We start from the raw sequence: 25,486 nt of genomic DNA on the forward strand, positions 1-25,486 counted from the left end.
TGTGTGTGTGTGTGTGTGTGTGTGTGTGTGTGTGTGTGTGTGTGTGTATGGGTATAGGCATCGGTGGGTGCCGGGGAGCTTCCTCCACTATTCCCCACCTTAGTTTTTGAGACAAAGTCATTCATTGAAACTGAAGCTCACCAGTTGGCTAGACTGATTAGCCAAGCCCCGCCCCCCCATCCTCCTGCCTCTACTGCACAGTGTGGAGATTACAGAAACACACCACCAACCCCAGCTCTTCAGCATGTGCTAAAGATGCACACCCAGATGTTCAGGCTTCTACTGCAACGCCTCACTCACCAAACCATCTCTCCGGCCCCTGTCCTCCTTTATTCCATAACCATCTGCTTCTTAAAGTGGTTTGCGTTGCCTTATTTAATTTTTTTGAAAAACTTGAGTTCTGCAGCTGCAGGAAAAAAAATGATTTATCTGAATTTATCTGTTGGCCGTTAAGATAGTTTCTTCATGGAATTCCATAAAGCATTCCTTCCTGTTTGTCTAGGGAACACACCTCTATCCAGTTCTGAGCATTTCAACAGTTAATCAGGTTGACTCCTAGGTTTAGAGCTTCAGTCTGCAGCAATCTGACAGTCACTGTCTCCACATCCTTGGCACCCAGAATCCCCAGCGCTGACATATGACTCTCCTGACTCCATTTCTCCTGATGTTTTATAATGCATAACTGTGTATCCTGCAGGGAATTCCATACTTTTCTGAGGCCATTCACTTCTCCGACCTGCTCTCCGTAAAAAGTAATGATGTCTGTGCATTGGACATGCACAGGTCTTATTTGGAGTGGAGCCTCAAGAGGCATGGCAGATCCACTATGTTACTTTCAAGTCAACGATTCACAACCTTTGACAAATGTATCTCACAGTTCAGATCTGTAGAACTGATGATTTCCTTGCTTGGGAAAATACGTTTTATTTTTAGCTTTTAGTGTTTTATGGTTTTTATAGCCCCTACAATAAGTAAACCCTTTCTTAAAGATCCACAGAGAGTTTTGTAGACTGACTCATAGACACATTTATTGACATTTTCAGCTCTTAAAGTTTTCGTTTTACTTGTTTTTCTCCAGAACTGAAACTTTGAAGCCTAGGTGTTTTTGTTTGTTTGTTTGTTTGTTTTGTTTTGTTTTGTTTTATTTTTTCCATTTTGGTGTTTCCAAATTTAGAATCTCCAAAAATCAGAAGAAGAATAAAGGTAATTTCCCTGACCTTTTCTTCAATGCATTTGACTGAAAATTCAAAACTACATCTACTTAAAATATTAAGAGAAGCTGGGTGCTGCGTGATGGAAGCAGTGAACTTGAAATGGCTTGTCAGGATCATTGACAATGAGATATATAAGGATTCCATAAGAACAGGCTCTAATCTCTGTGTAGTCACCAAGATATGGATTAATAATAGCGTCTTGTGGATGACTTGTGAGTCAGTCTACCATGAGGTAGAGAAGGAAGTGACCACTGACTACCAAGGAGCCATTCCAGTGAGACTAGAGAAGGACCTGTCTGTCTGAAATACGGGGGTCCCCTGATATAGCTCAGTACTGCCATAATCTATGGTTAGAGCCAATGGAAAAGTACAGCAACCTGATCCAGCCAAAACTGCTCTGGTAGTTTGAATGGATCAGCCTCCATGGATTCATATATTTGAGTGTTGGGCCCTACTTGGCGGAGCTGCTTGGGAAAGATTAGGAGCGATGGTCTTGTTAGGGGAACTGGGTGGGCCACTAGGGGTGGGGTTTGAGGTTTCAAAAGCCCAGGCCATTCCCAAACAGCTCTCTCTGCCTCTGCCTCCTGCTGGTGGGTAGAGAGTCTCTCAGCCACTGCCTCAGCACCGTGCCTGCTGCCTGCTGCATGCTCTCTCAAATTCAAAGGTCATGAATTCACCCTCTGAAACAAAAAAACCTCAAGTAAACTCTTTCCTCTATTTAGTGTTTTGATCATGGGGTCTTACTGTGGCAATAGAAAGCAACTAAGGCCCCAGACCTTTGAGAAATATAAATTTGAGTCACTCAACAAATAAAAATAAAATCCACAGCTGGGTGATGTGCTTGCTAAGGGTAACAGTGGAAGCTTACAGTACGAGGTATAACCACGTGACCAGTAACAAGAACTGCAAGAAATGACGATTCCTTCCTTATTTTGCTATAAACATTTTATGGAGGATTATATATTACCTCCCCCTTCCTTTATCCCCTTCATTTTATAACAGGAGATTTGTGAACATTACATCCTTGTATCTAAGTACTGTTCACTTTACATAGTGACTGAATTAAGGGTTATTGAAAGGAAGAACAAACACGGCCAAAGAACTCTTTGGAAGTGATGGGCGCAGTTTCCAGTTGTTCGTGGATTGTGGAATCACACAGGACAAAAGTATCATCTCCTTGTTGTCTTAAACAGGGCTTACAGACATGCATGGATGAGCTAGTCATGCTTGAATTTATGTGTCAGCTTGGTTGGTCCTCAGTTCCCACATTTTTGGCAAGTGTTAGGCAACATATTTCTATGGAAGGTATTTTGCGTGATTAACACTTAAGGTGCTGGGGTAAAAATGGATCACCCTCATCATACATTTGGCTATCACCTGACCGTTCCTGGACAAAAAAGAATTCTGCCAGCACAGTGATAGCCTGAGTCTCCGGTCTCCAACCCAACCTCTGTTAGATTTTGAACTCACCAAGCTTGCACCATTGTAGAAGCCAAACTCGCAAAATAAACTTTTTCTCTCATAGGTAGGTAGGTAGGTAGACGCACCCGTAGATATATGCACAGGTGAGTGTAGGTAGGTAAGTATGTATAAAGTATGCATAAAGAAATACACAGCTGTCCTCTGACAGCTGCTAAGGCTAGGGTGCAGGATCTCCCACAAACATCCAAGTGCGCGGGTGCTCGCACCCCTTTCATACAGAGGTGCGGTGTCCGAGCGCGCTGCAGGCACACCCTCCTGTAAGCATCACCTCACCTCTACAGGCTGTATAATATTTCACACCCGAATCGATGTCACGCTATAGTCAGAACACTGAAAAAGTTCACAAATGCTCAGGACCAATGGCTTTTCCAACATATTTTCAATTCACATTTAAATCTTCTATTTCTTATGTACACAATAATCTCTTCAAGGATTAAGCTTAAAATCCTTGGTATTTCTTTGCTCTTTAGAGGTGATGCAAATATGTTTTCTAAATAGACCAGAAATAAGAAACATGAGACTATATATGGAAACAATTGTTCTCTAAAAGGCAGAGAATTTTTTTTTTTACTGACTGTGCATGATTTCCACATGGTAAGATTGATTATTGGCTTTTGGAAATCCTTCCTCCTGCCAGCAGTGCCCAGCACAGGTCCGCTTCTCTTCAAAATAACGTACTGGTTAGATACCTCATGAATATTCATGTGGTAACACAGTTGTCCATCGCATGTACACATGCACTCTAAGTGATGAGACAGACCCTTTTATGACCATCCAAACCTTTCCCTTAACACTAGCGGGTAAAATCTCCTTGTGTCCAGGGCCACTTACGCCATACTCTCTGGTTCTGCTGCGCATGCGCCCACAGCTTTTGTGACATTCACAAGTAGAGCTTGGTTTATTCCAACCAGGAGGTTCACGAGAGGCTGGATGCCGCCGCACCTCCGGACAATGACTCGGTTTTCGTATTCTTGACAGCATTCTCCCAAGGCTCCGACCACATTCACAAGCACTTCTTCGGGCTGATCCGTGAGGAGTCCCACCAGGGTCTCAATGGCCTTGTATTCTCGAAACCTAAGAGCAGAGAAAGGAGGCTGCTGACGGTGCCATGGTAGCAGGAAAGCTACTCAGGAAGGCAACAGCTATTCTAAATAGTTATTTTTATCAGGCAATTTAGCCATGTGCTGTATTTTCAGTGCTCATTTGATCTGTATAACAAGCCTACTGAGAAGAAGCCCTTCAACCCTTCAACCTCCATTATCAGACAACTGATCTCCAGCTTGTTAGGCAGGAAGGCTGGCACCCACACCCAGACACCCCTGAGACAGCCAGGATCATCCATGAATCTTAGCATCTGTGAATCCATTCTAAGTTTTTCCTCTCACAGAGATTAACTTACATGAACAAACTATAATAAACCTATATTAGAAGAAACTATATTAAACACATATTAGGAATGAATTGCATTATGTATTTCTCTTTTTTTTCTTTTTTGGACCTACATAGAATCACTGTGTTTCAAAAATGAGCAGGAGAGCTACTGCAACTCAAATTTTAAAAGTTTTCTGCTCTGACCTATGGAAACCAGCAATTGCAGTCCACCAAACAGACTCAAGGGCAAAAACCACATGATCATCTTCCTTAGCTGCAGAAAGGGCCAACATCCCTTCAGGGTAAAAATCCCGGAGGATCTAGGACGACACGGGGCACATGTAAACACAGTACAAGCAATGAACAATGACTGCCAGTAGCATGCGCCTCAGACAAAAGCTCAGAACACTTCGCTAAAATCAGGAACAACACAAGGATGCCCACAGGGTTTTCTCGAGAGGTGAGACAGAATTAACTGGACTCGAACCCCAGGACTAGCTGGGTCACGTGCCCCAGGAGAGCACCAGCGATGATTGTTCTGCTAGGTGGGAAGAGTATTAAGCCGTCCTCTAAGCTCTCATCTTTCTACCCATAGATCCATGCGTCTCTGAATCCCAGCAGAGAAGCTGCTTTTGCAGTAGACCCACAAGCTCAGTGAGCACAGAACAAGTCACTGTGAGGTACTCAGTTCTAAGTCACCTCCCCCTCAAGTCATGGGAGAGGGACCAGCAATGCCATAAGAGCCAGAAGGAGTAGATGGCCACTGTGAAACCCTGTCTGCTGGACATAACAGCGCAGCTGTGCGCACAAACTCACATGGCCTGGGACTTCACGCCACAAGGCTTGGACACAATCAATCCAGCCATTTCGGGCAGGGGAGGGGCTCCTGATGTGCCACCCAACATGAGAAGAGAAAGAGCCATTTCTCTTCAGGGATGTGGCTCTAAAGGGCTATACACACACACAGGCATCACCTGATGTCTTCAGTGGGTGATAAAAAATAGAGCATGTAAACTTGGGAGGAGGAGAAAGGAGGAAGTGGTAAGAACAGCGTGAATTATTTGATCTAAACATGTCATATACATGCATGAATACTAAATAAAACATTTTGATTGGTCTTCTCAGACTGCTTCACTATTAGTCAGTGGTAAGTTTTAGAATCCATCTTCATGTAATTTTACTTTGATCTTTTTCAGTGTGCGTTTAAATCAAATGAATCACCTGTATTTCAGAATTCCCATTTCTCTGTATAACATTTTCTCCTTTCTCATAAATGTCATCAGTGTTTATGTACAGATGTGAATGAATTGTATTGCTGCCATTCATATGGTTTGCATACGCATTAATGGAGGCTACCTTTGATCTGTTACTAATTCTGTTGTATACTCCAAGGTAAGCTTATTTTCCATTAGAACAAGCAAATTTCTTAAAGAAAATACAAAATACAGAAAAAAAAATTCTTATAATATTCTGGAGAATTTGAATTCTAAATAGATACAGAGTCAACTTTAAAAATCAAAAGCAACGTAGAACCATAAAGATTCTGTGGTAGGGTACTTGTTTGTCAAGCATAAGGCCTTGGGTTTCATTCCCAACACACAAACCTTTACAAATACATTAAAATAAAATTAAATAGAATCATAACTGAAAATACCTACTCAGTAAGAGTGGTTAGTAGCCATCTGCTGACTAATTTAAGAGTGGTTAGAACCATTCAGCTGACTCTTTGTCTCCTAAAAATGGAAACTAGGGAGGAAAGATGGCCCAGCAGTTAGCTAATAACCCTTGCCATGCAAGCATGAGGACCAGAGTTCAGACATAAGCACAACTAGCAAGCTGGGTGAGTGCTTTCCACCAGGCGCCATAGCTCCAACTAGGGACTGATGGCTTCCAACTGAGCTGAGGAAAAAGCCAGCCCAGGCTCAGGGAGAGACCCTGACTGAAAGGAATAGGTAACAGTGAGAGATGAAAGCGCCTAATTCTCTCTGCTGACCTCAGATGCACACTCACAGAACACATGTACACACACAAATAATTTTTTTAAAAATATCTCCGGGAGGCCTGCTGTTTTCTGAAAGAAAATGGAGAAGTGGATATGGAGGAGAGAGGAAGGGGGGAAGGGGACCAGGAAGAGTGGAGGAAGGGAAAGTATAGTCAAGATGTGTTGTGTGAGAGAAGAATAAATAAAATTAATAAGGAAGAATGTGTAGGCCACTTCTATTTGCAAAGACTTTCTCACTTCAGTAGAGAACATAAGAAAGATTTTAAATTTATGTTTTCGTATGTAGAGCAGCCTATTCACACAAGAAGATCATGCCAGCCACTGCTACACACAAACTTTCTGGGACGTAGGATGGGGAGATGCCTAAGAATCTTTGCAGTCTACCCTTGGTCCACATTAATCGTGCACATTATTGACTATAGCCGGAGAGAACCCTTATTAAACACCTTTTATGCCTTTCATGATAGATTGCTGTGAAACAGTAAATGCCTTACTTAACCACATTCTCTTTGCTGATGGAGCACTTCCAGATCGCCCCAGTGACAGCCGCTAATCGCTCTTTATTGTCGGTGTTATTGAGCAGACTGGCCAAGGGTTTAAGTCCTCCGTGCAGCCTCACCAGGTCCCGGGTTTCCTCATCTTCAGCACACTGCGCGAAACGTCAAAGGAGGCCATCAGAGAGCAAGTCATCGCGCATTCAGTGAGGCTTATCTGTGGGAGTTCTTCAGCACAAGTTGTTTCCTTTACACAACAGCGTGCATCAGAGTTCCAGGGAACCCAGTGGGGTCTCCAAGACCTTGTATCATGGAGGAAGGATTGGGCTGGGGCATATGGATAGAGGTAGAGAGCTGAGAGAGTTCGTAAACCCAAATTACAACTGGGCCGGAGAGTCCACGCCTTAACAACTAACTTACATGGAACCAGCCTTCTCCTGTGATTTCAACTGTGGTTCAGTGGGGTGTGTGTGTGTGTGTGTGTGCGCGCGCACACACACACATGCAGATCAGGACTATTTGCCTTTAATATACATTTATCTATACTCTCTTAAGATCCATAAATTGAAGGTCTAACACCCAGTGCCTCAGAATATGACTGTGGCGGGTGTTGCGGGGAACGAGGCTTAAAGAAGCAGTTAAGGCAAGAAGTTGTGATGAGCACCTAAAGTGAGCACTTAAGTTGTGATGAATACCCTTCCTCTAAGAGACGTTACAGCACATAGTGCGGAGACACGACATGAAAACACGGGAAAAAGCAGTCAGCCGCACGTCAGGGACAGTGGTTTCTCAAGAAACTACCCTGTGGACACCTTGACACCCACTTCCAGACTCCAGAAGCAAAATTCTTTTGAAGCTACCTGCTTTGTGGTTAGCAGCAGAAGCCTTTGAAAGTGAATACAAACCCCGAGGGTCTTGGACTCCATTTGTAGTCCACTCTTAGTACGCTGTCCTTAAGAGTATTCACATGTGAGTCTACTCTGATTACAGAGAAGCTGGTGTGGCCATAACCAGCCAGACATTCGTTTTTCGAGGCCACCTGGTCATCCTAATCTGTGCTCCGGTGTACCAGGAAACAATCCATAGTTAGTGGAAAATGAAATAAGTGAACTCATAACAAAAACCGTGTCCACATACAACCAAACACACTGAGAGCGTGCGTGCCCATTCTTTCCCCAAGATCACTGTCTCTGAACAGAACCTGTGAAAAGCAACGTAGGGGTCCTCATATACTAATGAGTTATTTTACCCTAAGTAAATATTTTTAGAAACAGTGAGGAGGACACAAATGTCTCACGGAACGTAACTAATCAGACTAGTTGATACATTGCCACATGTTTGAGTGAATGCTTCGCCACCAACGACAGTGGTTCTCAGCCCTACAAGGTCTTGGAGACCCCTGGACTATCTGCCAAAACTGCCGATTTCTGAGTGTCAGCATGAAGATTTGGCGTAACAACAGCAGTGCGCAGTGCATTATTCCTGCCCGCATCCTGCCTCTGTTCTCCCTCTCCTTTCTCCCTTCCCCTCCCCGGTGTCCCCACCCCACCCTCTTGCTTCCTTGTCTGCACTGATGCGAACATTCTCTACCACTTTCCCCCGTGACTGTGAACTGGGCCAACTCTACAATCACTGCTTCAAAGTAACGGTCGGAAGTGATGAGCCCCAGTCACTCTTTCCCCTCTGCTTCTTCTTGCCAGGTGCTTGAGGCACAGTACACTAACTAACAGAGCACCGCAGAGGAGGAGATGACGTGTCTAGAGACTCTGCCTTTAATTGCAGGAGGAGGGAGACCCAGGGTAGAGACCGGCCCCCACCTGGTAGATGGCCATGGCACAATGCTGCTGCAGCTGCTCATTGTCGCTATTCAGGTTCTTCACCAGGTTTTCGATGATCCTCTCTGCCTTGATGGCTGCTCGGTAGTTTTCCTAGAAATAGCAAGATATAAATACTTGCGTGTGCATAAGCTGACTACGATCGTGACCATTTGTGGGGGACCATGCTGAACGAACTGATCAGACAGCAAAGCCCAAGCCTCCAGTCTGTGTCCACGTGGCAAAAGAGCTAGCCAAGGTTGAGGACGAAAGGTAGCCAGTGTGCTATTCATTTGATTTTCTTGCTCTCTCAAGAAGAAAAGACGTCTGGAGAAGAGGAACCTTACCTTTCACATAAATTTAAGATTATTTTCTTAACTAAAGAGAGAAAAAGTGGGCCGGGGTGATGGCTCAGTGCCCACACTGATCAGCAGGCAAGACGTGAGCACAGATTTCCCGTCAGCAGTGCCCACCTGAAAGCCAGGCGGCAGAGACAGGGTTCCCAGGGCACACTAGCTGGCTAGGCAAGCCCAATCAGCAAGCTTCGGGTGCATCAAGAAATGACAGGGGTTGGCGGTCCGGTCCCCTTTTCTAAGAAGAAGGGCAGGGAGAAAGGGGGAAGATGGTGGGAGGGTGGGACTAGGTGGAGAGGAGGGAGGGGGCCGTGATCGGGATGTAAAATAAATTAAAAAAAAAAAAAAAGAATTCCTGCCCCCAAAATAAAGTGGAGAGTAATCTAGTAAGACATTCAACATTAGGTTCTGGCCTAATTGTGACCACACACATGAACACGCATGTACACACTCACAACCACGTCCACATACATAAAAAGCATGGAAGGAGGAAGAGGAGGAGGGACGGAAGGGCAAACAAAAAGATGCAGAATGGCTTGGGCACCTCTGATGCACATTCTTGCAACGTCCCCACCACTGGAATGAGCATGTCTTCATGCGAGGTCTTCAGCAGCCGGGCCAGCAAGGGGATGCCCCCGGCCTTGCGAATGGCTTCTTTGTTTGAATGGCTCTTACTGCAACTCCAGAGGGCCAGCGCCCCGCAGCGAGCAACTTCCACATCCCTCGTCTCATACAGGCTCTGCTGCTGCTGCTGCGTCGTCGGTTCCGTCGAGTTCTGTCCACAGTCCAAAAGAGCGACCTGCGGGAGCAGACGCAGAACATACACAGCCACCTTTCCTATTTCTCCTTAAGGGTGTGCTTGTGTGTGCCTGTGAGGGCATGTGCATACAAGACCCATGTGTGTGCAGGTCCATGGACAACTTGCAGGAGCCCGTTTTTCCCTTCCGTGATGTGGATCCTGAGGATTGAACTCAGGATGACAGGCTTGGTAGCAAGCGTCTTGACCGGCTGTGCCATCCCAGCAGCCCAAACACGGAAGTGTTTAAAATAAAAGTGAGTCGGTCTTTCAGTACTGGAAACAAAGAAACAAAGCATCGCATCTGCTTTCTTCTGGCTCTGGGCCTTTTGTGTGTTCTTCCCTTGAGAAAATACTCACCAAGACAGTATTTCTAGTACAGTTCTAGAACTTCTGGTAGTGTTTGTAAATCAGGTGTGTACCTATAATCACAGCACTCAGAAGTCATAGGCAGGACCGAGGGTCCAAGATCAATCTGGGCTAATCAGCGTGAGGCTAGCCCAGACTGTAGGGCGAAACCTCTGTACAAGCAACAACAGGATGACAGCTATTATAACCCACGCTGTCACTGCCAGCATTTCAAACCCCAGGCTCTCCAAAGCCAGCAAAGCTTTGCAAAACAAGCTGGACGGCTTATGCCTCTCAAAACCATGCGGGGAAGGGCACAGCTATGCACACATGCTGACAGAACCCATTAAACTAAATTGCCAGTGTCCTCCTCCGTTTTTCTTTTTAATGACCAAATCACCAAAGACATTAAAGGGACAATTTTCTAAAGGGACATAGCAGTAGGTCAGGATTCCCTGTGGAGGAATTAAAGCTGTTCCTCACCCCCAGGGAGGCTACTTGTCAGCCTTCAAGCTCCATATCTTTATCTGGGGGTGTAGAAATCCCAACTCACACCTACTGTTTCTTCTTTATGTTGGCCAAATCCCACTGTTATTCACCACAGAGTCTAAACTACCTGTGCCAAATTTGGAAGGAAACACCCAATCCTAAACAGAGCCTCAATCTCAATTCCAATTTCTTGGTTTATTTAGTTATGGCCTCAAGGACAACAGAGTCCAGGAGTGAGGAGGTACAGGAGCGAGGAGGCAAGGATGGCCGCAGCTTTCAGTTGTGAACTACAAGAGACATCACAGTCAGAAGGAGAGTTCTGAGATGGTGGGGCTGCTCAGGGCAGACAGCCCTAACTGTCTGTCTGCAACAGTTATTCTCATTATCCCTCTAAAGTTCAAACTACTTAACCCCCTCTAACTCTCTGGATAAGGCCCGTAGTGGCAGCACACCCTCCTGTTTTCACGTCACTCACTACTCCAGCCAACTTATCATGGATTCGGCCACATTGAACCAGGAGCAACTTGGGAACTTTCCATGTCAGCCGTGGCCTTATCTTCTTGAAACACCTTTCCTGGTGTGTCTGTCTACCAAACACCTTCCGAGCCATCAAGCAGCATCTCCTCCAGCCTTTCCTGCCATTCCCCCTTCGAGGAGAACTGACCGCCCACCCTCCTCTATTTCTGTACCATTCCCCGGACGGGCTGGCTTCAGCTGAATGCCTACCAAGCACGAGACAGTTTACACACCTGTCTTCTCCCTGTCTGACAGAGAGGTGTGTTCGTTTCTGTTCTGTACCCTGCGCCTTGGCACATTCTCAGCCCAAGAACTCAGAGCAGCCATCCGTGCTGACCGTTCCTATTCCTAATTTGCCCATTATTTCACATCACAATCAAATGGGAGTCCTTCTCTTATTAGGTTAGTGCAGTTGGACAAACACTAGGTTCCTGAATGTGATGTGAGATTCAAAGACCCATATTTGGCATTTATTTTTTTATTCTTATAATTTATGGGAGTTATTTTAATGGACGGACACACTTATCTACCTCATAATGTGATAGTCATATTAATTATTGCATTTCTCCTGACATTTAAATGTGTGTATGTTTGCTGTGGGTGTAGTGTGTACAGCTGTGTGTGTGTGTGTGTGTGTGTGTGTGTGTGTGCAGATCAGAGGACAGCAGGTGAGAGTTGGCGCTCCCCTTCCACCATGTGCGTTCCAGGACTGAACACAGGTCAGGTTGGTGACAAGCACTCCTGCTCACTCCACTCACCAGCCCCCAGCATTTACTTTTCTAAGGTCTGTGATGATGGAGCAACAGGGTGCAGGATGCTTTTTCTTTTGATGGCAGTTACTGAAATAATCATTTTTTTCCTGAGTAATAACATAAGTGTTATACACAGAAGATAAATGAGCTAATGGAAATTCATGTTTTTTAAATATTTCCATAGCTTTCCCCTCAAGTCCAGCAGCCACCAGGAGAGCCCTCCGTGAGGAAGTCCTTTTGTGTTTCTGGTGTACATTTCTAACCGTGTGTGTAGACTTCCCCGTGGTGGGCAGTTCTTTATCAACAATTTGATCCTGTTATGATTTTACATAACATAAAATATTAATGCAATATTACTCTTCCAAAACGCAGTGCTGCCGCCGCTGCCGCCGCCGCCGCCACCGAACACAGACACTTTTCAGAGGTGCAAGACAAACTTTCACGGGATGAAGAGTGTCCGCACCCAGGCTGCCTTCATATGGTTTGACTGTCCCCATGGAGGGGGTCCTGATGTGAGTCAGCACACCAATGGCTGGGCTACTGGAGCTGCCCCCCCCCGAGCCTCGTCTCTCCTTCCCCTCCTCTGCCCCTCTCCTCCCCACCTCACTCCTACCTCCCCCAAATCTCTCCCTCATCCCGGGATTTAGCCCACGGCCTCACACACAGTACGCATTCCGTCTATCACGAAGCTGCAATGCTGCCTTGGAATTACCACCTTCTGTTTTTTTGCTGTCCTTGCAGTGGCTTCTAACCAATGCCTCAGGTGACGCTATTTTAGAACTTCTTTATTATTTGAAAACCGAAGCCGAACATCGCTTTATGGCCCTTGCTCACGTACATTCGTGTACATCATTCTTAAAGACGTGTTCCAAAAGAGAGAACACAGAAGACTCCTAGGCCACACATCACAGTGGCTAGCAGCAGCGAGCAGCAGGTGAGACTGGAAGGCAGGGCTGCGTGGGTGCCAGTGTCTGGAGATGGTGGTGGTACTCACCAGCTTGGTGATGCCTCCATGCTGTCTCACTGCCCGCCGGGCTCTCTTGAACTTGGCAACATTCGCTATCGTCTCAGCTGCCAAACACTTAAGACTCTTGTGTGGAGAATCGAGTATATTAACCATAATTGGTAGGCCCCCAAGGTCAACAATATTACGTCTGATTTGAGGATTATGACTGATTTCCTTCAGGATTTTTAATGAGCCGATCTGTGTGGGGGAGAAAAGGTGACAGATGATTGAGAGTTTAATATATTCCCAGCGCTATGCTTTTTAAACAGTCTGAGTCTACCTGAGAGCCTTCCCCAATTAGGGTTTTTAAGAAACAGTTCACATCCCTGAAGATTACCCACATTCTTTATATTTTTCCTTCATTTATGTTCTCATTCCAAAAGCACAAGCAGCTTGTAGAAAGAGAAAAAGGGAAAGGAGAAGGAAAAGAAAGTGCAGCTAGTGGGCCATCGACAATGACAGTAAAGGACAGGACAGAGGGGTGCAAAAGATACCCACGGCTTCCACGGCTGTGAGTGGACACAGGACTTCTCGGCCATCACCGGGAGTCCTTACCTTGCATTTGACTTCATCTGTATCAAGCAGATTTATTAAGACTTCAAGACCTCCAACGTCTCTAATCGCCAGCTGACAGGTCTCCTGTGCTAAATTGAAGTCCTTCATGGAGCACAAGGCGATCACTGTTGCTGTCTGATTTCCCCCCTAGGAAGATACAATACCATATAAAGGTTAAATAAAGCCACAATCCCTTTCAGATGACTCCACGGTGAGGAAACGAGTCTCCCCATACACAGCACATAAAACTTTTAAAAGTTCTCTGAGTGGGTTATAATTTGTTAAATGAATTATGGCGAGCCAGAGCGTGGAAAGGCTGTACGGAGCATCATAAAACGTCACTCCAATTAAGCGCCGGCATTCACAGTTGGGCTCCTTTTAAGCAGCTACAGAAGTGGGTGATATGGAGGAATGAAGTAGAGCCAGGGGCACACCTGAAGAGAGTGACCGAAGAGGGAGGTCGTACGTCGAGGTAATAAAGGGTTCCCCCCCCCCCGTTCCTGACCAGTGCACTGGGCAACGCAATCTACATCTGAACTTTTCTCTTACTAACATTAAGAAATGCACGCGTTTGGGTCTTCGCCCAGTTTTCTGACATCCCGTTCTTAGATCTTTGTAATCGTCAAAGTGATCCATGCCTTTTCCACCCTAATGTGTTGGCTGATACCTGTTTGGGGTCAAGATTTCGGCTGTCCTCAAGAGGGTAAAGGAAACCCAAGGGTTGGGAATTTCAGCTTTAGCAGTTAGCTTCGGGAAAGGGGAGCAGGCCTGGAGGTGAAGTTGGTCACTAGTGGCCAAAATTTTCATCAGTCAGTCTTCATGTGCAGTCTCTCAAAAAAAAAAAAAAAAAAAAAAAAATCCCAAAGAACGTAGCATTCCCGAGGAAGGAGGGGTGTGTCCAGAAAGGGCTGAGAAACCCTTGCCCAGCACAGCTCTTCATGTCTTTGTAACGTTCTTTGGAACAAACCAGTGTGCTGTTCAGTTTTTACCAAGTGTACACAAGCTAGTGTTCACAAGGGTCATCTGGGAAGCAGAAGCCTCAATTGAGAAAATGTCTCCACCATACTGACCTATAGGCAAGTCTGTGGTGTGTGTTCTTGATTAATGATTGATGGCTGATATGGAAGTGCCCAGCCCCATTATCTGGGTGCCTCCCCTGGCGGAGTAGTTCCGGGTTATATAAGGAAGCAGACACCAAAAGCCACGAGGAAGAACCCAGTGAGTAGTACTCCTCCATGGCACCTGCTTCCGTCGATGCCTCCAGGTTCCTGCCTTGAGTTTCTGCCTTGACTTCCCATCACGGCAGACTGGAAACTGTAAAATGATACCAGCCCTTTCCCCTCCCTGAGATGCTTTTGGTCATGCCATTTATCACAGGGATAGAAAACAAGCTAGAGCAGCCAGTGAGCATGTTTTCCTGAGGCCTGTGAGGGGTTCTAGAAGGCCCATCAACCTTGAGGGCAGTGTTGTGAGAATCCTGTTTCTAACCAGTGAGAAGCGGGGTCATAGCTGGCCTTGTCATGGCCATCAGATTCGGGAAGGAGCACCATCTCGGGAGTCTCCGTTGGAGCCACTCCAGGTTCTCCCGTGAGAAGAGGGGTTCTCCGGCAGGGAAAAACCTCACGCTTTCTGAAACCACAGAAGTCTTCTGCTGTGAAAGCAGAAGGGGAAAATGTTTCTCCTTCACGTTTGCACACGAAACAGTCTGGAACAGAGGGACGGGGGAGAGGTAAACCAAACGGAAAGCAGCAGAACAGCTGGACCTCGAGTAGGGTGGGGAGGGCCTTGTGAAGCAGAAATTGGTTCTATCAGAGCCTCCGAAGTGTGGCAGGAAGAAGGAAATGCAAGCGTCAAGGCTGGGAGTGACTCAGGGGCCCAAGGGAGAAAATCATGGGTGGAGGGCAGCAGCACAGTACCCTGCTTTAGAGCTGAAACGCCTGCTATATGAAGGAAGGGATGAGGACCTTGCCTCCCGGAGGGGCTGATGCCAGTGTGGAGTGTGTTAGTTAGCATGAATACGGCTTCTCTCTCCATGGGACACCCTTTGCCCAAGGGACACAGCAAGAGGGCCGTTACCAGACGCGGTGCTGGATGACTTCCTAGCCTCCAAAATGATGAAGAGCTAAATGCCTTGTCTTTAATAAGTCCTGGGGTATCCTGTCAAAGCATCAAAAAGCAGACTGACAGCTATAGAAAAGATAGACTGCGACTATTGCATACTTATGCTAAAATACATGTTTATGGTGCACTTATATTTTCTACTTATCCATGCTTTAACACATAAATATAAAAATTAGCAATCAAAGATATACTTTTATAGAATAAACAATACATAAAGGCTACACAGAGTAGAAACAGGAAGCAGTAAGCTTCCTCCTTCATATCACACACATGTGCCTATTCAATCCCTGTGTGAACATGCACAACTTACTATTTTTAAGACAAGAAACTAAGAGGGACTCCTTTAACGGTGTACATCAACAGGCGAAGAGGGAGGGATTTAGAGTCCTGCTTTCCTAGTCTAAGAAAATGTCCCATGATTCTTGGAGATTGACAGGTAGTGCTGTCACTGGGGGTGGCCATTTTTCTGCCCTTGAGGTAATTCTTGTACAGAGAGGAGGTTTATAATGAAACAACAGTTCACCAGCTGCGCATAAAGTATGTGGTTTTATAGCTTCGTGTCTCTTCCTTCTGACTAGCAAGAGAAACGCAGCCACCACTTACCCACTGCTGGCTTCAAGGTACAAAACAACCCTCGCCCCCTTCTCTTTGGATTAACAGCTCCTGTTATGCAAGGGTGCGGTAATCTCGAGTACTACCGGTTTCTACTTTCCATATTAAAAAAAAAAAAAAAACAGGCAGAAAAGAAGCAGAAACCCTCCAGAGAATCCTCCATCCAGTCCATCCTCGGGCAACAACACAAAGGGGTCCACAGGAGGAGGAAGGCAGGCGAGGAAGGAATTCTCCCAAGAGGCTGCAAATGTCCCCATGGTTAAAAGGCAGCAGAAGGTCCCAGGAAGGTGCTGGAGGCTCTCAACCAGATTCTTCTACTGGGAATTTGGGGATTTGAACAGAGGGCTAGCGGTGGAATGAAGTCTTCAGGGTGACTGCACGAGAGAGCTTGCCATGGGACAGGGCATGCAGCCTCTGTCACAGCCTGGAAGCCTCCAAGGACCCAGACTGTCCTGTCCAGACACTCTTGCTTGCACATAATCCAGATTTTTTGAACTGCCGTTTTTCCTTTCTTTAGTAGAGTTCCTAGGTTCTCATTGAGCTCAGTCTTTGTGTATCTTGTCCCGTTCCCTTTCTCCTTCTAGTCTCTTCTCCACTTTTGAGCCATTTGTTATAGGAAGTACCCAAAAGGTGTGGCCTTATGTTCTTCTGAATTATCTATGTCCAGGCCAATGCCAGAATCAAAGAAAAGATTCAGATTTACTGGTTTGACGTTAGAGCCTTACCAGAAAAAAAAAAAAAAATCTGTAAATCAGCGCTTTTTTCTGAAAATCTGGAAACATATTCATAGGATTGAGGGGTTTTTTAGAACAGTTTTATATTAGGAAAAGTTAGTTTTTCCACATTTCAGGATTTCCTTCGACTCTTGTCACTGACCACACTCCCAAAAGGATTATGAATCTTTCAGGATGAATACCAGAAGACAGGAGCCCAAATATCCAACATACAGAGCCACAAATGTTGGCCATCACCATTCTTCTATGGATCAGCTTTGTAAAGCACCCTAAATGCTCACCCCATGTTTTCCAGGCCCCACAAACATCTAGCTGGGCAGAAGCCACTCGCCCCCGTCTCTTCTTTGCAATTAAATCTGACGAGAGCATAAGTAGTTGCTTATACTTCTTTTCACATTTTATCACACACTCACATCTGTGGAGATTCAAAAGCCAGAGAAAACATAGCAAAAATATATTTCACTAGCTTCTGAAGGGTTTTTGGAAATGCACCCCTGAACTTTTCCATTTCTGATATGAATGCCATTCTTTTGCTGGTTTGACTTCCGGCTCAGCCCCCGCTCAGCCAGGCCAGCCTCCATCCCCTGCAGCTTTAGACGTCTTTCCTCATCCAGAAGATGCTTGCACACTGTCACAATCGGGTTGCAGCACGCAGAGCTGAAATAAAGACCGTTCTCTTGCACCTGTGCTCCCGCTTAACCTCACTTTGCTTTTCCCTTTCACAGTTTTACTCTGAATACTACACTGTTTTTTGTTTGTGGTGGTGAGGACTGACATGGGCCTTTTCTTACTAAACACAAGCTCTGGCTACAATCTCGGCCCATGTTGAGGTGGCACAGAGAGGCGCTCTACCCTGGTCATGGGAAAAGCTGGCCATACTGGGTTTTCACGTGCATTGAAGAAATAAGAATGAATTGCTTTTTTCCCTTTACTGTGAGGAAGCTGTTGGCCTACAGTAAATGCTTGAGTGAATATAACATTACTCATTCGCATGTGTATGGATGTTCACACGTGTGTAAGTTCACATGTGTATGTATGCGTGTGGGGGCCAGAAGTTGACTGTGTGTCTTCCTCCGTCTCTCTGCACCTTACATGTATTGAATCAAAGTCGCACACCTGATTTCCCCAGTTCACCTCACCTGGCTCAGCAGCTTGCTCCGGGATCGTCTGACTCCACCTCCCGTGTGCTGGGAATGCAGACAGGTAGCCAGACTTAGCTGGCATTTGCGCGAACGCTGCGGCTCTGAACTCCTGGCCTCATGCAAACACAGCAAGTGCTCTGCTGCCACTGAGCCATCACCCAGCTCAGCATTTCTTTTCCAAAGGCAAAATGAAATAAAGCTGTTTTTCTAAACAAAATCTTTGAAATAAGGACAGATCACACTATCTACAGGACGGTATAATGCTCCCTCCCGCTGCCTGTGAGGAAGAAATAAACTTTCAATGCGCTGAGATAAATAATATTTTCAAACCAGCTCAAAATCAGCTTGTATTCTTTGACTGGCAATGCTTACTATTTGCCCAGACACTAAATGCCAGTAAACATAATCAGACCTGTTCCAGCCTTCCTGGAATGTAGGGGGTTAAGTGGAAGAGAAAGGGCTTCACTTTTTAAAGCCCACGTGAATGAAAAAACAAACTTTATTATAAATGTTTGCAAGTAACACACACACACACACATTGAAATTAATCAAACCCAATGTCTACAGATCTCAGAGAACATCTATACAGTTAGAGTGAATGAAATGGTGTCTGAAAAGTATGCAAGGCAGAAGCATGGGCAGCATGGATGAGCCGGGGCCATCCTGGCCTGGAGGAAGAGTGTGTAAACTGAAATCTTGTGGAAAGTAGGAGCTTTCCCTGGTGGCAGAGGAGGGACATGGTCTGTGTGCAGAATCCCTGTATGGTGTGGCGCACAGCCTGGGTAGGCACTCTTACAGTCAGTGGGGCTGGCCCTGACACAGTGAGCCAAGACCGCAAGTGGACAAACACAGCTCCTGCCCAGGGCCCAAATGAAGAGCTTAATCTTTAATAATCTGCGACAGTGTCTCCCTCGGTAGCCCAGGCTGGTCCTCAACTCACTAAACAGATGAAAATGGCCTTCGGCTCCTCCTTAGAAGCCGGGCTATGGTGTGCTCCTGCACACCTCGATGGATTTTAATCTTTATTCCAGGGTTGGCCAGCATGAGCCGACGACATTTCTAGAAGATCACCCCAGCTGTGGGAGTTCTCAGCTGGAAGAGCTAAGTGCGGACGTGGGGAAACATCTGGCTCCCTGCAATGTTCCAGAGAAGAGAGGGAGGCAGGAGTGGGCGGCTGAGCTGACTGACTCAGAGCGCTCCACAGGCAACTTTAGAAATGGAAGTTTGCTGAGTTTTCCTTTGTTCAGTAAAGGCTTCTACGAGGTGAAACTGCAGAAGGCATGGATTGCCAGGGACCTCTAGGCAGGGGGCCAGCAAGGAAGACAGAGGCACAAGCCTACCCAGGGGCTTCTCCTGTCCCATCCCCACCTCCGGCAATTTAGCAAGGGAGGCCTGTGAAAAACAGCCACCTAGCCACCATAGTACATGGCCTGGGGGTAGTCTCAGCATTCTCCCTCCAAAACCACCACTCAGAAACCAAAGAGTGAACCCCTTCCAGGGTCTGCTTGGTAATGATGACAGAGGCCCAGTGCCCAGCAAAAGCTTGGAGACGTCTCCCAGGATCAGAAATAGCAAAAGGTATTCAAGCACCTGGCAGATGACCAAGTGAGTCAAAGCAGTAAAACCCATTGCTTGGTCTTCTGCTTATTTGCACATCTATTTTATACTGATGAGTCAGCACTCGTAAACCTAAAACTCGACAGAACCCCAAGGAAAATGAGAAAATACTGGTGTTTTTTTTTTTAAAAAAAAAAAAAGGAAAAAGTGTGTGTCTGTGTGTGTGCGTGCGAGTGTGCGCGTGTGCTTAATGATGTTTAGATTCAAGCTGTCACGCAGAAGCTTACTATATTTTTTTTACTTAAAATGAGTAAGCAGCGATGCAACGGTTCTACATGCATTCCTTTAAAATAGCTGAGGGACGTGTGTGGAAACTGACAACTTACTGGAACATGTTAGTGACTACAATGTGGAAACACTGTAGCAAATGTAAGTGCCTTCCTAAAAAGTTACAGGAGAATGAGCTCAATGACAATGTTTCATAGAATAGTTCAGTAAAGTAGCTATATGCAGAAAGGACACTTAAAATGAGTGTGCTTGCACCCATATCCCCAGAATAATAAACTATAACAGGCAGCACGAAAAATCCCCACATTCGTGTTAATAACAATAGGGGAAATCTCTGTGAGTAGGTCTCAGAAGACGTGTCTGCTATGTCCAGGGGAAAGCTAGGTAATTTTAGTGACATACGAAAGTAACAGCAAATTAGAGGGTCACACCAGGCTTAAATGAGGTGCCGAAGTGTTATTAGAGCTTTCATTCACCCAGCAGTAACTCACAAATTTATGCAAACCAATGAAAATCTTTGAAGCTGACTATGAAGCTGACCTGAAGCCAGTCATGGTGGCAGATGTCAGGTATTCCTGAACTCTGGGGGGCTGAGAGGAAGACCCTGAGTTTGAAGCAGATCTGGAAGATGAGACAGGAGAGCCATGAGTTTGGGGCCAATCTGACCTATATAGCATGATCCTGTGGCAAAATGACAACAGAAATACCAGAAATGGAAATACACAGTAATTAGTTTTTAAATATTTAAGACAAGTAAATGCTAAAACACACCAAAGTTGTACAGTATGGAACCAAGCTAGCAACACCAAAGAAATGCAGAAAACTCCCTCTGAGGGCCGGGTCCACAGTGGTGGCACAAGGCCATTGGAGGACAGAGAGGACGGACGAGTGGATAGTCTGTGCTGACATCTAACAGAGGCAGAATGTAGTTAGATACGTCCCTATAACACACAGCAGTGAAATCCAGGTATATTGATTCTGGGCTCATTTGTAAAACCTGAAAAACTCAGTTTCTCAGACCTGGATGGGCATGTGTTTATCCCTGTCTGAGAAAGTGTCTTCTGTGGCTTTACGGAAGGTATTCTCCACGCCTTCATGACAGTACAAGCCATCAATGTTTTCCGTCCTCAGAAGGGCAGTTGTGCATGCGAACTCACAGCAGTCACAATACGCACAAGACCTGTGTGAGCTCAAGCCAACAAAACAGCGGCCTGGAGATGACAGGTGGCATGAAGCGCCACTCCTATCGAGGGGCTGCTGGCAGCTGATAGGTGCTGGGAGAAGATGAATCTGGAGGGAGCTGGAGGAGGCACGGATATGATCAAAATACACTGTACAAAATTCTCAAAGAGCTACATAGACCAGAAAGAAATATTAACAACAGAATAAAGTAAAGCAAAATTTGAATGCACAAACAAATGTCTCCCAGAAGCAAAAGTTATTTCTTTCATCCTTGATTAGCCTTAGAAAACACTCCTAGCTTGTACGACGGGAAGCTCACAGGCCACACAAAGCCCAGGGTGAGGGTATGGTACAGTGCTGTATGACAAATGACAACAGTTGGCAGCCTTCTTAGTGGCCAGCCCTGTGCAAGCCCAAAGAACACACGGTTTTCTCCCATCAGGACTGGCTGAAATAAAAACACTGAAAATTCATGAGAACTCATAGCAACAGAGTTTAGCCCCCAAGGAAGGACATCCTCCTGGGAGCCTTATTAAAGACTGTGAGTATCTAGACCCCATCCCAGGTCAAGTCAACCAAATCCACATGGGCTGCTACCTGGGCCTCAGGGCCTGCTGCTGGTTAGTTTTCATTTTAACACCCCGGGATGATTTAATTCCGCATTGGGAGCTGAAAACATTACTGACTGTAGAATGCTGACATGTGCTTCTTGCCAGGAGAGAACAGATTTTCTCTTCTGTAAACTAAACTTAATTCCATCATTAGTTCCCTTTACAGGAGAAAGTCATTAAGCCTTCTCAAACTTTATGGTGCGCGTGCTCTTCCCTCTTGAAGATCGCCTTATTGGCTCTGGGGACATGGTGCAGTCAGCAAATGCCTTTTTCAAAAGATGCGGACCTGAACTTGGGAGCCCAGAACCCGTAGAAAAACCACATGTGGAGCGTGTAACCTCAGCGTTGGGTCCAGGGTGGAGACAATTGGAACCTTGGAGCTCATTGGCCAACAAGTCTGCTGAAATTACTGAGCTTCCAGGTCAAAAAGAGACCCTGCCCCCCAAAAAAATTTAAGATGAGAAGACAAACAATTGTTGACTTCTGGCCTCACACACCTGCACACCTGGACACATACACAAACACACACACACACACACACACACACACACACGCATGCACACCAATATGAACATATCCATATATCACACTCCCCAAAGTAAAATTGTTTTGGAATAAGTTCATACACAAACATTTGTTCATATTTAATATACACAAGTTGGTGATCTATGTGGGTGCCAGGAGTGGGCCCCAGGGCTCCAATCTTGGGTCCTGAGACTTGTGGCTTAGAACTGTGCACACTAATAGATCTCCCTGGCCCAAGCCTCTTGAGTTTTTAAGAGCATGCGTGTGGTGCAGCTGCCTACTGCTTCCTTTTAAGGCAGAATGCCTCTGCCTCCTCCGCTGCTGTCATAAGCTACCCTAGCAAAAGCAATTCAAGGGACCAGAGCTTTGGGCACAGACTGTCAGGGTGGCCGCTTGAAGCAGCTGGTCACATCACACCTACAATCTCCTTTTATCAGTCCAGAGTCCCAGGGAGGGTTCTGCAGAATCTGCAGTCGAGCCCAGAGGCGTGTCCCTCTGGTGATTCCAACCCCAGTCGGCTGACAGCGAATTTAAAGCACGCAGGGTCAAGCTTTCTAGTCTGGCTTGTGCCCTTGAACTCACTATGTGGCTCACGCTGGCTTTGAACTCAATCTCCTGCCTCGGCCTCCTGAGTGTTGGGGTTATGGGTATACATCGTTACACAGGGCTAAAAGGTATTCACATCTCATTTAAGTAAAAACTCACACACATTAAACAACTCCACATTAGAGCTCATTTCCACACTGCCTTTAACACATCTGTCCCACACTAGTGTGCGAGTGTCTAAGGGACGCACCCAGTTATTTGCAGGACAACTAGAGTGAAAATCAGACATCACCACTACAGGAACTGCTAAGCAAAATAATGTTTACGTATAATGAAGTATTACATAGGAATTAAGTGGGCCAAACCAAAGCACAATATTAAATATAAAAAGAAAAGTGTCACCTGCGAATGATAGTTTGCATCTATAATGTCGGCACTCAGGGGACCTAGACTGCAGCTCCGCCCAGTTCACGCACAGCCCAAACTAAATATCGAGTTTCAGGTCACCCTGCTCTGATAAGATCATGTCTCAAAAAACAAACAACAACAACAACAACAAAGTGGCTTTATCTGGACAAGTTGTGAAATATCTGTCAAGAAGCCTTCATTCACCCAACCTGAATTTTCACAGTGAACATGCACTAGTTAACCATTTCTAGAATTTTTAGGAGCTGAAACCGGAGAGACTATAGCTCCAACCTACGTATGCCGCTGTTCTGTGCACGGCAGAAGTCTTGGCAGGCCACAGCACACAGCCACACCCGCCCGGAGAGCGAGGATGGGAAAGGAGCCGCAGCCTGCTAGCACAAATCTCAAAGGCTAGTGGACCAGGAAGGGACTTGAGGCTCCTGCTTTCCTGCAAATACACAGGGTATACTGTCGGTTCCAGCAGACCTGCCTCTATGCAGGTGTGAAGTGAATGAGCTAGGACAAGTTGGGAGCCACTCACTTCTGTTTAGTTTTTTTGTTTTTGCTATAAAAGTGTCTGTAACATGAAGTCATATTTTTTAAAGCAAAGCGGTCCTTCACATTATACAAACTGGAACCAGCCAGGACAAATTTTCTCCAGTTGAATAGGTTTGGGAGAAAAGCACGTTTTCAGGAATAAATGTGGTGCAAGACACACAACAGGAATGGGATTATGTAAAAAATCCATTGCATGCTCAGGCCATTCCATGTAACTGCCTTAGATATGAAAATTTTACAACACAAGCATCTTATGAGTAACTAAAGGGCTAGCTCACACTACCTGTGTGTAAAGAGATGCACAACCAATGAATTAGTTAAAGCTCATGAACTTCTCCTGACGTTCATGAGGAGAGAGGGTGCTGAATATACCCCGGAGCATCGTAAGCACGAGTTCTAGCACTTGCAGGGATTTTACTGTGTGTGTGTGTGTGTGTGTGAGAGAGAGAGAGAGAGAGAGAGAGAGAGGGAGAGGGAGGGTGTCTGTGAGTGCGCATGTGTGTGTGCGTGTTGACGTTTTGTTTTGGAGCTGGGGTCTTGCCATGGTGTCCTCGTTGACCTCCTGTCCCGGTGATGGACTAAGTCGCTGAAACTACAAGCATGTAGCACTGTGTCCAGCAGGAGAGCTTTAGCATGGTCACGTTTTAGTCGTGTGGTGGTGTGATGCTGACTCCTGGCAGTCTCGTTGGTCACACTGAATTACCAAGCGAACCTCATTGCTCTGTTGCCCCCTCCCTCACGGATGACAGACAGAAGGGCAAGGATGCACAACACTGTTTTTATTCATTCGTGGAACACAAATTCACTATGAAGGCTTGTGTGCCTTCCTTCCTTCCTTGCCTCTTTTGTGCTTAAAAACAAACAAAAACCAACCAAAAAGACCCAAGAAACCTCTGAGTCCTGGTGACATCATTTTGAAGTGTAGGCCCCACGAGGTGCAAGGACAGAATTGACTCCAGCAAGTCATCCTCCAACCTCTATGTTTATAATGTGCTGCTTGTATGCACGCATGTTCACATGCACTCGAACACACACACACGGACTCACATACACACATGCTCTCACACACATACTTACACACACATACACACACACATACCAGTTAAGTGAAAAATTGCAATGGGCCAAATCATTTTGTGTACAATCTGAGCTTACAGATAATATACATTTCATGTAGCAATGTGCACCACCCTGCAGAAATTTTATAGATGACAGGATTTAAGCATGATTTATAACAGGTAATTTCACAGGTGGAGATTTGTGCATGTCAGAGGTAGATATCGGAATGTCTTAATGACTCTTCCCTCTATTCTTTTAATCAGAGTCTCTCCCTGAACACACTGCTCACTCTTTTGGCTGGAATGCCTGTCAGTGAGCCCCAGAGCCATTGGTCTCTGCACGTCCTCCAGCACTGAGCTTACAGCGTTACGCAGCCACACCCAGCTAGACAGCCACACTCAGGTCCTCGGGCTTTCCATTCTCAAACGCCCCCTCGTAGCTCTGACACCACTGTTCTCGTTCTCTGAAAGACCTAGTCAAAGAACACACCAGTGCCGCCTTCCAAAAAGTGAACACCAAGTCCCTTTTTAAGAGGCTCCTGTTCGGCCTCTCACTCAAATGAAGCAAATGAGAGAAAAGATGCTGGAGCAATGTCTACAAGCCTCCTGGGTCCTGATTTTCCTGACAGTGGGACAGAATCGCCAGGCAACAGGCAATAAAGATAGAAGCTGGATGTGGTCCCAGCCCGCAGCCACCTTCTGTGTGGCCTGCAGCGAAAGGATTTCTCAGCTTTTCCACCAATGAAACAGGGATCAAACCTCCTGCCACTACAAGCCTAAGACGCAAGTAATGGGAATGGAATTTAATTAAGTGTAATTGATTGCAAAGTACATCAAATTCCTACAATTAAAAAAAAACATTTAATTCCCAATTACCACTCAGAACTTGTTAACCAGTTAAGAGCTGTGTGTGTGTGTGTGTGTGTGTGTGTGTGTGTGTGTGTGTGTGTGT

At 45.8% G+C, this 25,486-nt stretch overlaps 1 protein-coding gene across 1 annotated transcript in view; it reads right to left on the bottom strand.

The window, feature by feature from the left end:
* The window catches only part of Odad2 (outer dynein arm docking complex subunit 2), a 146,391-nt gene that overhangs the window by 90,840 nt on the left and 30,065 nt on the right, over positions 1–25,486 (bottom strand). Inside the window, exons 10-15 of the mRNA XM_055629327.1 lie at positions 13,193–13,339; positions 12,626–12,835; positions 9,275–9,529; positions 8,381–8,491; positions 6,564–6,718; positions 3,528–3,770 (exon numbers count right to left, since the gene is read on the bottom strand). Coding sequence (XP_055485302.1) covers positions 3,528–3,770; positions 6,564–6,718; positions 8,381–8,491; positions 9,275–9,529; positions 12,626–12,835; positions 13,193–13,339 — 1,121 coding nt within the window. The remainder of the gene's footprint in view (positions 1–3,527; positions 3,771–6,563; positions 6,719–8,380; positions 8,492–9,274; positions 9,530–12,625; positions 12,836–13,192; positions 13,340–25,486) is intronic.

The sequence above is a fragment of the Psammomys obesus genome, unplaced genomic scaffold (genome assembly GCF_907164565.1).
Source record: "Psammomys obesus unplaced genomic scaffold, mPsaObe1.curated_primary_1811, whole genome shotgun sequence".
NCBI lineage: Eukaryota > Metazoa > Chordata > Mammalia > Rodentia > Muridae > Psammomys > Psammomys obesus.